This window comes from Eumetopias jubatus, unplaced genomic scaffold, assembly GCF_037043125.1.
Source record: "Eumetopias jubatus isolate StellerSeaLion01/CBP00866 unplaced genomic scaffold, mEumJub1_p1.0 scaffold_12, whole genome shotgun sequence".
In the NCBI taxonomy this organism is placed as follows: Eukaryota; Metazoa; Chordata; class Mammalia; order Carnivora; family Otariidae; genus Eumetopias; species Eumetopias jubatus.
In genome coordinates, this window is record NW_028274818.1 from 69,237,269 (window position 1) to 69,250,443 (window position 13,175).

Below are 13,175 nucleotides of genomic sequence, written 5' to 3' on the forward strand. Positions count from 1 at the left end.
GTACAGACTCAAAGTGTCACTAATAGAAAGTACCCCAGCATCCCCACCTCCTGGGGATTGCCTCACAGTGGCATTTCAAGCATTCATCATCACTACCTAGTTCTGAAGTTTTCCATCACCCCAGAAGGAAGCCCTGTGCCCGTTACCAGTCTCTCCCACCTCTGAAGGTCACTTATCTACGTTCTGTATGGATTTATTGTTTCTAAATATTTCGTATAAATGGAATTATACAATATGTGGTCTTTTGTGCTGGCTGCTTTTTCACTTAGCATCATATTTTCAAGGTTCAACCATGCTGTAGTGTGCATCAGGACGTCAGTCCTTTTATGGCTCAATAATAAGCCCATCGTATGAAGAGACCACATTTTGTTTTTTGCATACAATGCTGCAAAAAACATAGGGGTGCATATATCTCTTCAAATCGGTGTTTTCACTTTCTTTGGGTAAATACCCAGTAGTGGAATTATTGGGTCATATGGTATTTCTATTTTTACCTTTTTGAGAAACCTCCATACTGTTTTCCACATTCTGTTTCGACAATCAGCTGTTGAAGGATATTTGGGCTGTTTCCACCTTCTGGCTATTGTGAATAATGCTGCCATACACGTGTATGTACAAGTATTGAAGTTCCTTCTTGCAATTCTCCTGGGTATATACCTAAGAGTGCAGTTGCTGGGTTAGACAATTCTGTTTAACTAGTTGAGGAACTTCCGGACGGTTTTCCCCAGAATCTGCTGTTTTTTATCCCCACCAGCAGTGTGTGAAGGTTCCAATTTCTCCACATCCTTGCCAGCAATTATTTCTTCTTTCTTCTGCTCGTTTTTTTCTTTTTGGAATTACAGCCATGCTAGTGGATACTATGGCTTGCTTTTAACCCACAGGAATCTATAAGGGGATGGGATGTCACTTCCATGATTAATAATGCCTCTCTTGTGGGGCATCAGGGTGGCTCAGTCGGTTAGGGGTCTGACTCTTGATTTCGGTTCAGGTCATGATCTCAGGGTTGTGAGACAGAGGCCCACGTTGGGCTCCACGTTCATCGAGGAGTCTGCTCAGAGATTCTCTCCTTCTCGCTCTCTGCCCTCCCCCACCCCCACTTAAGCACACGCTCCCTTTTCTCTCTCAAATAAATAAAATCTTGGGGCGCCTGGGTGGCTCAGTCGTTGAGCATCTGCCTTCGGCTCCGGTCATGACCCCAGGGTCCTGGGATCGAGCCCCGCATTGGGCTCCCTGCTCGCTGGGAAGCCTGCTTCTCCCTCTCCCACTCCCCCTGCTTGTGTTCCCTATCGCTGTGTCTCTGACAAATAAATAATATCTTTACAACAAACAAAAAAAGCAAAATCTTAAAATAATGCCTCTCTTGCTTGGAGACCCTCTCCCTTTCAAAGTAAGCGGCCATGTTGTGGCGGCTCAGAATGGGCCTCTTGTTGACACCCAGAAAGTAGATAAATGCTGCCAATGACCATGTGAGTGTGGAAAGACCCTTCTTCAGAACAGCCCCAGATGAGACCCCTTGATTGCAGCCTGTGAGGGAAACATGGCTGAGCTGTGGCTTGACTCCTGGCCCTCAGAAACCACCATGAGATAATAAATGTGCCAATGATTCCTATGTGTCAGGAGATCGTGAGCTCTGGGAAGACAGGGGCTGTGAAGGTAAGACGGGGGTTTCCCAGGAGCTGACACTGTTCCATTTCCTGACCCGCTGGACATGGTGGGTTTGCTTCTTATTCTGGGACCTCTTCTGTGCTCTCTTCTGTAGGGAGAGGCTGAGCCCTGCCAGGAGCCGACCAGTCTTGAGGCCCAGGCATGCTGGACCTTGGGAGAGGTCCAAAGGGGGTCCTGGCAGCCTCAGAAAAAGGCCTGGGACTATATAATACTGCACTGTATTATATAATATTATTACATAATTATATATATACAGTACCATATAATATCGCACTGCATATTACATAAATACAGTGTTCCATGTACAATAAACGTACTGTATTATATATTACATATACAGTATTATATATAGACTTGTATTATAGATTTATATGCATTTATTATATATATAATACTGCACCATATATAATTACATAATTACACAGTGTTTCATATATAGTAACACCACATTGTGTTAGTTACATAATTACATATATGGTATTATATATACAGTATGGCACCGTATTACATATTGTTACATTACATATATGGCATTATATATATAAAATACTGCAGTGGGGCACCTGGTTAAGTGTCTGACTCTTGGTTTCTGCTCAGGTCGTGATCTCAGGGTCCTGAGATGGAGCCCCGTGTTGGGCTCCACACTCAGTGTGGAGTCTGCTTGAGATTCTCTCTCCCTCTCCCTCTGCCCGTCCTGCTCATGCTCTCTCTCAAATAAATCAATCTTAAAAAAAAAAAAAAATACTGCAGGGGCGCCTGCGTGGCTCAGTAGGTTAAGCATCTGCCTTTGGCTCAGGTCATGATCCCAGAGTTCTGGGATCGAGTCCTGCATCGGGCTCCCTGCTTGTTGTATATAGTCTGTTTCCCCTTCTCCCTCTGCCTCTCCCTGACTTGTGCTCTGTCTTGCTGTCTCTCAAATACTAAGATCTTAAAAAAATACTGCAGTGTTACATATTATTACATAATTACATATATAGTATTATGTAATACTGCATTGCATTATAATACCTAATTACACACACAGTATTATAGGTATTACACAATCATACAGAATATATATATATATATAGTAACGCGGCACTGTGTTACACATTACGCAGTTATAGACATAGCATTATATATACGATACCGCACTGTCCTATTAGTTACATACGCAGTATTATATATACAATACTGTACCTTATTGTTACATGATTACATACACAATAACACCGTAGTGTATATTTGAAAGCTGCTCAGAGTACAGCTTAGAAGTCCTCATCACCAGAAAATACTTTTTGATAGAGATGTTAAGTAGACTTCTGGTGGTGATCATTTTGCAATACATACATGTGTTGAATCAGTATATCGTACACCTGAAACTACTAGAACACCATTTGTCAATTATCTCTCCATAAAAACAAAAGGAAGGTGCCTGGGTCAGCCGAAGGGCAGAAGTCTTCCTCCCAGGCCCCTCACCACTGCTCCTCCCCCGGATGTGAGGATGGGTGGCAGGGGTGACCCTTGCACAACCTCCTTGGGAGAGCAGTCCCAGCCCAGAGGCTCAGCAGGATTAGCCTCACGGAGGGAAACAGAGAAGGGCAGGTACAAGGGGCCAGAAAGCACTAGAGAACTTCTGGTGCCCAAGAAATCTGCTGATCCCCAGGGACCCCTCAAGCCTTCCTGGTGAGCTCCTGTGTCACTCAGGGAGGGCTGGCCACCTGGGCTGGCACTCCTGTAGGACAGTCAGTCCTTCTGCACGGACTGGGTCAGGGACCGTGGGCACCCAGGAGACCTTGCACCTGTCCGTAAGTAGCCATCAGCTTTGTCACCTGTCATATAGCATGCAGGGCGATGTGGCGCAGACTAATGTGCCAGAGAATGCCCAGATTAAGCCCCTATGGGGATGTGGGGTAAGTAGGGGAAGGGCTGTCTGCCGGGCTGGCATAGGGACTGCGCAGTGGACATTAAAGCAATTAATTGTGCCAGCAACTGAGGACATGACTCCTCAATCCCCCTTTCCTAAGGCTAAGTATTCCCTTTGCCTTGTGCCCTGATGGCCAGAGCTGGGGGCCCCGCTTTAAGGACTCAGCAGCTCACTTCACATCCCAGAAGATGCCGTTTAGGGTTTGAAGTTGGTGCCCCAACTCCCATCACCCCCACCCCCACTGCCCCCACTCCAGCTCTTGGTGTCCTTCAGACCAAGAGTATCAGCAGCCCAGGGAGACTCACGTTTGTGGTACTGACACAGGCTACCGTGCAGATAAACCCTGCAAACCCTGCTCGGTAACAGGAGCTAGTCACAGATCACTTACTCTGTGCTCTCACTGACAACAGGTCCAGAGCCGAAAAATCGACAGACACAGCAAGTAGATTAGTGGTTGTCTAGGGCTGGTGTCAGGGGGAGTGACTGCTAATGGGTACCCCGGTTTCCTTCAGGAGTGATGAAATATTCTAAAACTATGCAGTGATCAACTACAGAGCATAACAACGTGCAGTTATTAAAAACCACTAAACTGTACACTTTAAAGTAGTTAACATGTTGAATTTTATGTTTTAACTCAATTAAAATCTATACAGGGCGCCCAGGTGGCTCAGTTGTTAAGCATCGGGCTCCGCAGGAAGGCTGCTTCTCCCTCTCCCACTCCCCCTGCTTGTGTTCCCTCTCTCGCTGTGTCTGTCAAAAATATAAATCAAATCTTTACAAAATCTACCTACAATATAATAAAAGTAATTTTTGGGCCCCTCTCCAGAAAATCAGGATGGGGAGATGGGGCAATAACCTGTTTTAAGTCCTCCACGTATTTCTGATGCCTGACTCAACCGTCCCAGTCTTTCCTGAGCAGGGCCACAGGCAGGTCCCAAACCCCACTGTGGCCACCATCCCACTCCTAGGTGAGGGTCCCTTCCAAAGCACTGTGGTGCACATCCCCTCTCCCACTTGCTCCAATCACAGCTGGATACCACCTCACACAGGGCACTCCCAGCTCCCAGGCACAGCCAAATACCCCCACTATCCTAGGGAGAATCTCCACATACCCACAGGACACAGTGGGTGTGTCCACAAGGCTGGGCCCCGCTGGGTATCCTATGGGCTCCCATGCAAGCTACAGGGCCAGCACATCCAGCCCTCCCTTCACCGGCCTGTAGTTCTGGACCTGGCTAGAGACCCCCATTTTGAGTCAAAAGGGTGGCCCCAGAAGTCCCACCCACTGTGGCCAAAGCACCCCTCCTCCAGGGCAGCCGGGGGCCTCTATGCACTTAGGAGATGCCACAACCTACACTAGGTGCTGGTCAAGGTGTTCTCCTCTACTGGAGAGAAGCAAGGTGTGTATGTGGTGGTGGTGGTGGGGGGGAACCTCAAGAGCCTGACTCCACCATGATCTCAGAGCCCTGGAGGATCTACACCTGTTGGCCTGACCCACCCAAATCTCAGGGATTGCAACTGCCTCCTGACCTGCGTCCCTGCTTCTCTCTACAAATATTTCCCACATTTTCATATTCTTCAAGAGGACTTAGGGTGGCATGGTGACCTCTCTGCCCCCAGCCCCCTTATGATTTATGGGTGACTTCCTCTAGGAACCTTCCACATCCCCGTCTGGGAGCTCTCCTCCCCTGGAACCCAACTAGGGTGAGTTATGGGGTCCTCAGAGTGTTGTGCATGGCCTCCGTCCATTTGACCTCTTCCTCTCCACCCACCCAGGACCATGTGTCCACTAAACCCCTTCCACACACAGGAGAGTGAGCAGTACTTGAAACCCATGAGACTCAGAGGTTTGGGGTGCACCAGGGACAGGTGGGTGCCTCTAGCAACGAGGTTGGAAGAGCCAAGCACAAGAGCTCAAGACCACCGGCTCCTAGACAGAGTGAGGAACACCCAGGTGTGGGGGGAGCATGTGCAGCTTCCAGGCATCCTACAACTGTCTCAACCTCAGCCTTACCTTTGCGGCTGACACCTCATTACTACTCCTAAGTCCAGGGATGTCTTCACTCTGCCTTTTCAAAACCACTCCTCCACGGATGGTGGTGATGGCTGCACAACACAGGAACACACTTAATAATGGCTGAAATGGTTAAGTTTTGTGTATTTTACTACAGGTTTTTTTTTTTTTTTTTTAAAGTCCAGGAGATGAGGGATGGAGGCGGGAGGTCCTTCTGTCATCCTGGCTCCGAGCTGCGCACCCTCATGCTGCCTGACCTGGGGTGTGTTCTGCCTGCTTCAGCCCAGGCAGCCGAACAGTCACGCACCCACAATCCCAGGCCTCATCCCCTTTGCCCCTCCCCTCCTTAGGACCACCCTTAACCCACTCATGGCTTTGCACCAACCTGCATCTACTTCCCAAACTCTAGAGGACACATCTCTACTCAATGAGCTTGGGGTCTATTCTACCTACCAAGCAGGTATCCTTCCCCCAAGAAGTGAAAAGAAGAGATTTCCTGTTACCCTTTTCAGAAGGGCTCATTTTGGTCTCTTAGTAAATGTGACAGAATAGCTGAGAGCATGGGTACCACCAGGCTCTCTTGAGTATGAGTCAAACTACAACCTGACCCAAATCAGCATCTCCCGCCTCTGAGGACCCCGTGGCTGTCATGTGGATGTTGTCCAAAGGCCTTTGTCCTTAAGTAACTCCCAAAGGGGAAGCTGCAGTGTGGCTCACTGTAGCCAGGCTGAGGCTGCGCTAACAGCAGACTAGACGGGCAGCCCTTCCTAAAGAAGTGGATGTGGAATGGGGCACCTCCCTCCTCCCCAGGGGAGCCTGCTGTGGTCTGCACTAAGGGGTGGAGCTGTGCAGCCCAGCGAGCAGACAGCACATTGCACCCCAGATGGTCAGGGCAGGGCGGCAGGCATTTCGGATGCCAACAGTCAAAGGGAGTCTAACATTAAGTCACAATTTCTGAGGGTGAGCTTGCTCACTGAGAACATCCAGTGTGCCACCTGCTGTGGGAGGCCACGGTGAAGTCTCTAGAGCACAGCAGGACAGCAGAGACCCCACCGCAGCAGTAAGGAGGCCGTCTGTCAGATTTATTTATTCCTACTCAACAGAACCCCAGAACACAGGAGCAACTCTGTACATCGCTAGAAATTCACAGCGAGCTCCAAAACAATAGAAATTGTAAACTACAAAAGATGAGTTGTATTCAGCAAATATAAAGAGTAACTTTAGGCTGTGTTGAATGTTTATCAGACTATTTACAAGCCCGGATGCAGGTTCAGATTTCGCCAGCCTCCTTTTCCTCTGACCTCCGCGAAGTTGTCTTCCCATTGGAGCTCTCCAGCCTCCAGTCAGCAGCCCCTCGCTCACTGCGCCCATGCTCCCAGGACTCCTCCCTTGGTGCCCGTTCTCTGGAGAACCTGGGAAATGAGAATCAGAGGCTCAGAGGAGGCCAGCATCCCTCTTCTGGCTGACTCCTTGAGCACTGGCAACTTGGACCCTCAACATCAGCTCAGGTAAGGCCAAGACACAGCACGCCCGGGGAAGCCCTTGGCAGGCAGAGGGCAGCCGTCTAGTGCCCAAGCCACTACAAGGGAGTGTTCAGGCAGCCACTCAAAAGTGACATTTGTAAAGATTTCTCCTAACAGGGTAGGCTTTTGCTATAACGTGAGTGAAGCAAAGGACCACAAAGTGTACATGTGGAGTATGATCCATTACATAAACAGTGGAAAAAAGGCTATAATCAAGCACACAAAGGTGCTCACAGTGCTTACCTCAAAGTGTGAGTGTGAATGGTTTTTGGGCTGTTTTTCCTTAAGAAAACCACAACAGAGGTAAGCAGGGCCTGGTCAGGAAGCAAATCTCAGGGGCTCTGTGTACTGAGGGGACACTGAGCATGTGGCAGGTCACGAGGGAGCTCTGCCTGTGTAACCACCTCCACAGCCTCTCAACTTGTCCCAGTCCTGAATCCACCTGCTGCTCGAGCTTACAGCTCCCTATGCGCTGGGCCCCATTCACGACTCCTCAAGGCTCCAACACTCAGTTCCAGAGATGCCCAGCCAGGCTCCTGAGCAAAAGCCCCAGACCCATCCCGACCAGGCATGGCCAACAGGCCCCAGCGATGGACCCCCAGAAGACCCTGGGAACACAAAGAGAAGGGGCTCACTCCTGGTTGCAGCTACTGAAGGAGTCAGAGTAGTTACTTGTATTTCGCACTCCGGTCCCTGGAAGCCCGGCGGTGGCCCCGGCTGTGGCTGCGGGAACGGCTGCGGTGGCGCCGGTGTCTGTCTCGGGACCGGGATCGGGACGACTTTCGTCGCTCCCTGGAGGTAGATCTGGACCTCCTGCGACGCCGATCCCGGGAGCGTGACCTGCAGCAGACAACCAGAAGGCTCTGAAGGCCATGATGCCCCCTGCCAATGGCCCTTCTGTCACAAGAAGTTCTGCTAGATGTTTCACTGCCATCTCCCCTACCCTTCTACAAATTTACAACTGGGGTCCACAACAGTCCCATCAATTCAGAATTATGGCCCCCTCCCGCTGATGCTTCCACAAAACACCTCGCCAGGAAACACCTGCCACCCCACAGGCCTCAGCAGTACCTTCTGACTTCCCCTCTCATTTACAGTGGATCCCTCTGCTGCACTAAGCCCCAGCCAACCTGACAACAGATGGATAGGGCCCGAGCTTGGTCCCTCACCAGCCCTGCCCACCAGAAAACAAGTGTGAGGCTATAAAAGTTAACTAATAAGGAAAAATGCATGTGGAGGGGTGCCTGGGGGGGCTCAGTCAGTTAAGTGATTCTTGGTTTCGGCTCACGTTGTGATCTCAGGGTCATGAGATTGAGGTCCACGTCAGGCTACACGCATAGGGCAGCATGTAGCTTGGGGCTCTCTCCCTCTCCCTGTGCTCCCCACTGCTACATGGGCATGCATGCACACACTCTCTCTCTCCCATAAATAAATCTTAAAAAAGAAAAAACAAATGTGGGGGGAGAAAAAAAGACAAAAAATGTGGATGGAAAAAAGGGCATCTGAGAACATGTTAATGGACCTGGAAACCTACCTCCTTCTATCTCTGGTTCTTGATCCAGACCTAAAACGAAAAAAGAAAAAAGACAAAGAGAAAAAAAGGATGAGCAATTTCCCCCAAACAGCCCGCCCCACGGTCTACGAGCTGAAGGAGTGCTGGCTTTCCACCGAGTCGGCTCACCCATTCTCAGGCCCACAGCTCCAAGTGTCAATGCTCACAGCATGAGGCCAGCCCCCAACCCCCAGGGGTCAAATGCTACACTCTGAGTTCAACAACTAGCTCATCGAAGTCACTTGCACAGCTATGCAGACTGTCACACAGCGGATGCAAGGCTGGACAGGATCTAAAGTCACCAAAGGACACCAAAGTTAAAGCAAAGCCAAAGCCTCAAGTCCCAGACACAGGGTCACTGCTAGGTGAGGGTCACATGACCTCCCTGAGACCTATATAACCAACCAGCAATCCAAGAAATACACGGTACAATGAGTTCTCATTTTACACCCTGTTCTACAGCAAAAATTAACAAAGTAACTAGCAAAATGTGCTGAGGGGGATGTGACAGAAGATGTTCACACAACATGCATCTAAAGGATGATCTGAAAGTTTTTTGTAAAGCAATTTTTCCAACACCTACTAATTTAAATTCCTTTGTCCTAGGAGTTCTAAGACATTTTATAAACCAATCAAACATATCAAAATAAGGATAATTACTATAGTACTCATTCAAAAATGGTTTTATAGGGATACCTGGGTGGCTCGTCTGTTAAGTTTCTGACTCTTGATTTCGGCTCGGGTCATGATCTCAGGGTCCTAGGACGGAGCCCTGCATAAGGCTCCACTCAGCGGGGAGTCTGCTTGAGGATTTCCTTCCCTTTGCCCCCCCCCCCGCCCACGCTCTCTCTCAAATAAATAAATCTTTAAAAAACGAAATAGGGGTGCCTCCGTGGCTCAGTGTGTTGGGCATCTGCCTTCAGCTTGGGTCATGATCCCAGGGTACTTGGATCGGGCCCCACGTCGGGCTCCCTGCTTAGCGGAGAGCCTGTTTCTCCCTCTCCTATGCCCCCGGCTTGTACTCTCTGTCAAATAAAGAATAAAATCTTAAAACCCCAAAATTGGGGCACCTGGGTGGCTCAGATGGTTAAGAGTCTGCCTTTGGCTCAGGTCATGATCTCAGAGTCCTGGGATTGAGCATCAGGCTCCCAGCTCAATGAGGAGTCTGCTTCTCCCTCTACCCCTCCCCCTGCTCATGCTCTCATGCTCTCTTGCTCTTTAAAATAAATAAAATCTTTATGATTTTATTTATTTGTCAGAGAGAGAGATAGAGAGTGTGTGTGTGTATGCACACACAAGCAGGGGGAGCAGCAGACAGAGGGAGAAGCAGGCTTCCCGCTGATCAAGGAGCCCAATGTGGGACTCGATCCCAGAACCCTGCGATCACAACCCGAGCTGAAGGCAGACGCTTAACTGACTGAGCCACCCAGGTGTCCCATAAGTAAACTCTTAAAAACAAAACAAAACCCACAAAAGACAAAAATAGCTTTATAGAAACTTCGTCATCCAAAACTGAAATTAGGGATGCCTTATGTGTTTTGCTTAATACATTTTTATACTGTTTGAATCTATTTTGTTTTTGTTTGAGTCTCTTTACAATCAAAATCGGTTAGTAATGAAAAAAAGCACAATAAATACAATAAACACTTACTTGTTGTTTCTGAATTATACGCTAATTCCTCCAGGAAAGCCCAGCTTCTGGGTCTTTCAAGGACAGTGAGCTGCACCCCATGACAGTGGGGTCCTGGCTCCAGCCTTTTCCCTGAACTCTGACCACGTCTCCTAAGCATCTCAAACTGAGTATGGCCAGAGCCAAATTCTACTGCCCACCACCCCCCCTCTTCACCCTAGTACACTGCTCCCAGTGTTCTCCAACCCCTAAGTGGCAGCTCCAGGCCTGAAACCATGAGGCCAGCTCTGTTCCCCCTTTGCTTGCCTCACAACCTTACACCAGGAAATCTTAACAGCTCTATCCCCACAACACACTGAGACCCCGCTCACCCTGTCAACTGGCACCTCCTTCACTGGGACTCTTGCTGCTTCCACCCTTACCACCTGCACTCGTTCTCAGCAGAGCCCAACAACCCTCAGTCAACTCCAGAGTCTGCTCAGACCTAAGGCCCTTCCCTGACGGATTTTCCCTTCAGCAAGTATGGCTGTTTGACAGAGCATGCCCCAGCTCCAGAGAGTGTCAGCTCCTGCCCGACTTGTTGGCTGAGTGCCGTGTCCCCAGGACCCATTAGGCGGGTCAGGGCACAGCAGGTTCCTCTCCTGCTCCTACTGCTCAGCCTCCCCTACACCTTCCGAGGTATGAGTGAGGTTGCCACAGCTGCGTGTGCAGCTTCGGATGACTGTCCGCACCACACAGCGCTCCTCCCAGGCCAGCCAAAATCCCGCTCTTCTGAAGGCTGCATGTCTGCTCATTTTTCTTTTAAGGGCCACGTAGGTCCGTAGCAGACCTCAATTGCTACAAGCCAGACTGCAAGGAAGGAGCAGGGTCTCTTTGGGCATGTGCGTACTGTGGACTCACCTCCTGCTCAGTCGCTCCTCCCGCTCTCTCTCCTCTCTCCTCCTCAGTCGATCCTGATTTCTCTTCTCCTGCTTTTCAGCCACAGTTTTCTAAATAAACGAAGAGTTGGAAAATGAGAGAAGAAAAAGTTATACCAACTAGAGTATGAATGTTGTTTAACAAAGCACTTTTATGGGGCGCCTGGGTGGCTCAGTTGTTAAGCATCTGCTTTCGGCTCAGGTCATGATCTCAGGGTCCTGGGATCGAGCCCCACATCGGGCTCCCTGCTCGGCGGGAAGCCTGCTTCTCCCTCTCCCGCTCCCCCTGCTTGTGTTCCCTCTCTCGCTGTGTCTCTCTCTATCAAATAAATAAATAAAATCTTGGGTGCCTGGGTGGCTCAGTTGGTTAAGCGACTGCCTTCGGCTCAGGTCATGATCCTGGAGTCCCTGGATCGAGTCCCGCATCAGGCTCCCTGCTCAGCGGGGAGTCTGCTTCTCCCTCTGACCCTCCCCCCTCTCATGTGCTTTCTCCCTCATTCTCTCTCTCTCAAATAAAGGAATAAAATCTTTAAAAAAATAAATAAATAAAATCTTAAAAAAGAAAAAAGCACTTTTACACGATCTCAATATTAGTAATTTAGAAATCTAAAAAAAACCTCTTAGGAAACAGGAACATTATCACCTTTAAAGATTCTTAATAGAAAATACACGAAAGTAACGCTTTTATAAATACATCTTATAAATTCGGTGACAAACTGCATATTCTAAGAGGTGCTATGGTTCTAAGGCACAGAAACTGATCTTTCGATTCACACCAATCCAGATAGTTTTTTACCCAAAGGAGATTCCACACACTTCACTGTAAAAAACCACATGTCTGACCAAACCTATCCTGCTGCCCAGGAGCAGCCTGTCCTTCGAGTGCTGAGTGCTACCCTGACTTGAGACCCGGCCTTGGTGGGGACAGCAGGCCAGGGAAGGTAGACCGTGAACACTCCACAACCGGCTGGCTTTCCTGTTTGCTTGCTTGCTTTAGTATTTTAAGTAATCTCTACACCCACCGTGGGGCTGAAACTTACAGCCCCAAGACCAAGAGTCCCATGCTCTACCGAATGAGAAAGCCAGGGGCTCCCACAACTGGCTTTCAACACCAAGCTCAATACTTGGCTCATCAGGCTCGATGGTGAACACAAGAGAAAAGACAATGCAACAGAGTGGAGGAGGCCGGGAGAAATTCCACTGTGGAACACTACTGACACAGCTTAGCTCAAAGCACTGAGTCCAGTCTACATACCCCATATCAACCCAAAGCCTTTTTTTTTTTTTAAAGATTTTATTTATTTGAGAGAGAGAGAATGAGAGATAGAGAGCACGAGAGGGAAGAGGGTCAGAGGGAGAAGCAGACTCCCCGCTGAGCAGGGAGCCCGATGTGGGACTCGATCCCGGGACTCCAGGATCATGACCTGAGCCGAAGGCAGTCGCTTAACCAACTGAGCCACCCAGGCGCCCTCAACCCAAAGCCTTTTGATGTCCCCACCTCTCTGCTGATGGAATGAAGCCCTAAGGGGGAGTAAAGTAGGGCCAGGGAGACAAAGGGTCACGAAGGATAACCCTGTATCTCAGTGAAAACTGGAGTCAGGCCCCTGAACAAAAGGGTATAGCAAGGCCTGAGGGAGAGGGGCCAGCTATCCTCCTCAAAGCACTCACAAGGTGCGAGAGCCCTCCTATCTGGAGCCTCTGGCTCTCCACCCCTGGCTTCACTTGTCTTGGACCCGAGCAGGCACACAAGGATGGACACATTAGGGTTAAGGATGGGAGTTTCAGCCCCTCAACTTATATGCAGACTCCTCCTAAAGAGGATGTGACTGAGTACAGGGCTATGGTCTGGTATTAACTCCTTCACAAACCTCTCTACTTCCTACACACTGTCCTTCCACCCCTAAGAAAGAAGGCCTTGCCTCACTATTGCCTGGGTGTGTGGCCTGGAGGTGTGAGCACCTCTGGGAC

At 49.4% G+C, this 13,175-nt stretch overlaps 1 protein-coding gene across 3 annotated transcripts in view; it reads right to left on the reverse strand.

The window, feature by feature from the left end:
• Positions 1 to 6,646: 6,646 nt before the first annotated feature.
• LUC7L (LUC7 like) overlaps positions 6,647 to 13,175 on the reverse strand; it is a 36,617-nt gene continuing 30,088 nt past the window's right edge. For 2 of the 3 annotated variants that reach the window (XM_028111580.2, XM_028111583.2), the window contains 4 exons: positions 11,191 to 11,279; positions 8,643 to 8,672; positions 7,781 to 7,948; positions 6,647 to 6,997 (listed from right to left, as the gene is read on the reverse strand). In XM_028111580.2, coding sequence (XP_027967381.1) covers positions 6,856 to 6,997; positions 7,781 to 7,948; positions 8,643 to 8,672; positions 11,191 to 11,279 — 429 coding nt within the window. In that variant the 3' untranslated portion in view covers positions 6,647 to 6,855. Of the gene's footprint in view, positions 6,998 to 7,743; positions 7,949 to 8,642; positions 8,673 to 11,190; positions 11,280 to 13,175 lie in introns of all 3 variants that reach the window. The other variant, XM_028111582.2, reaches the window with a different exon arrangement.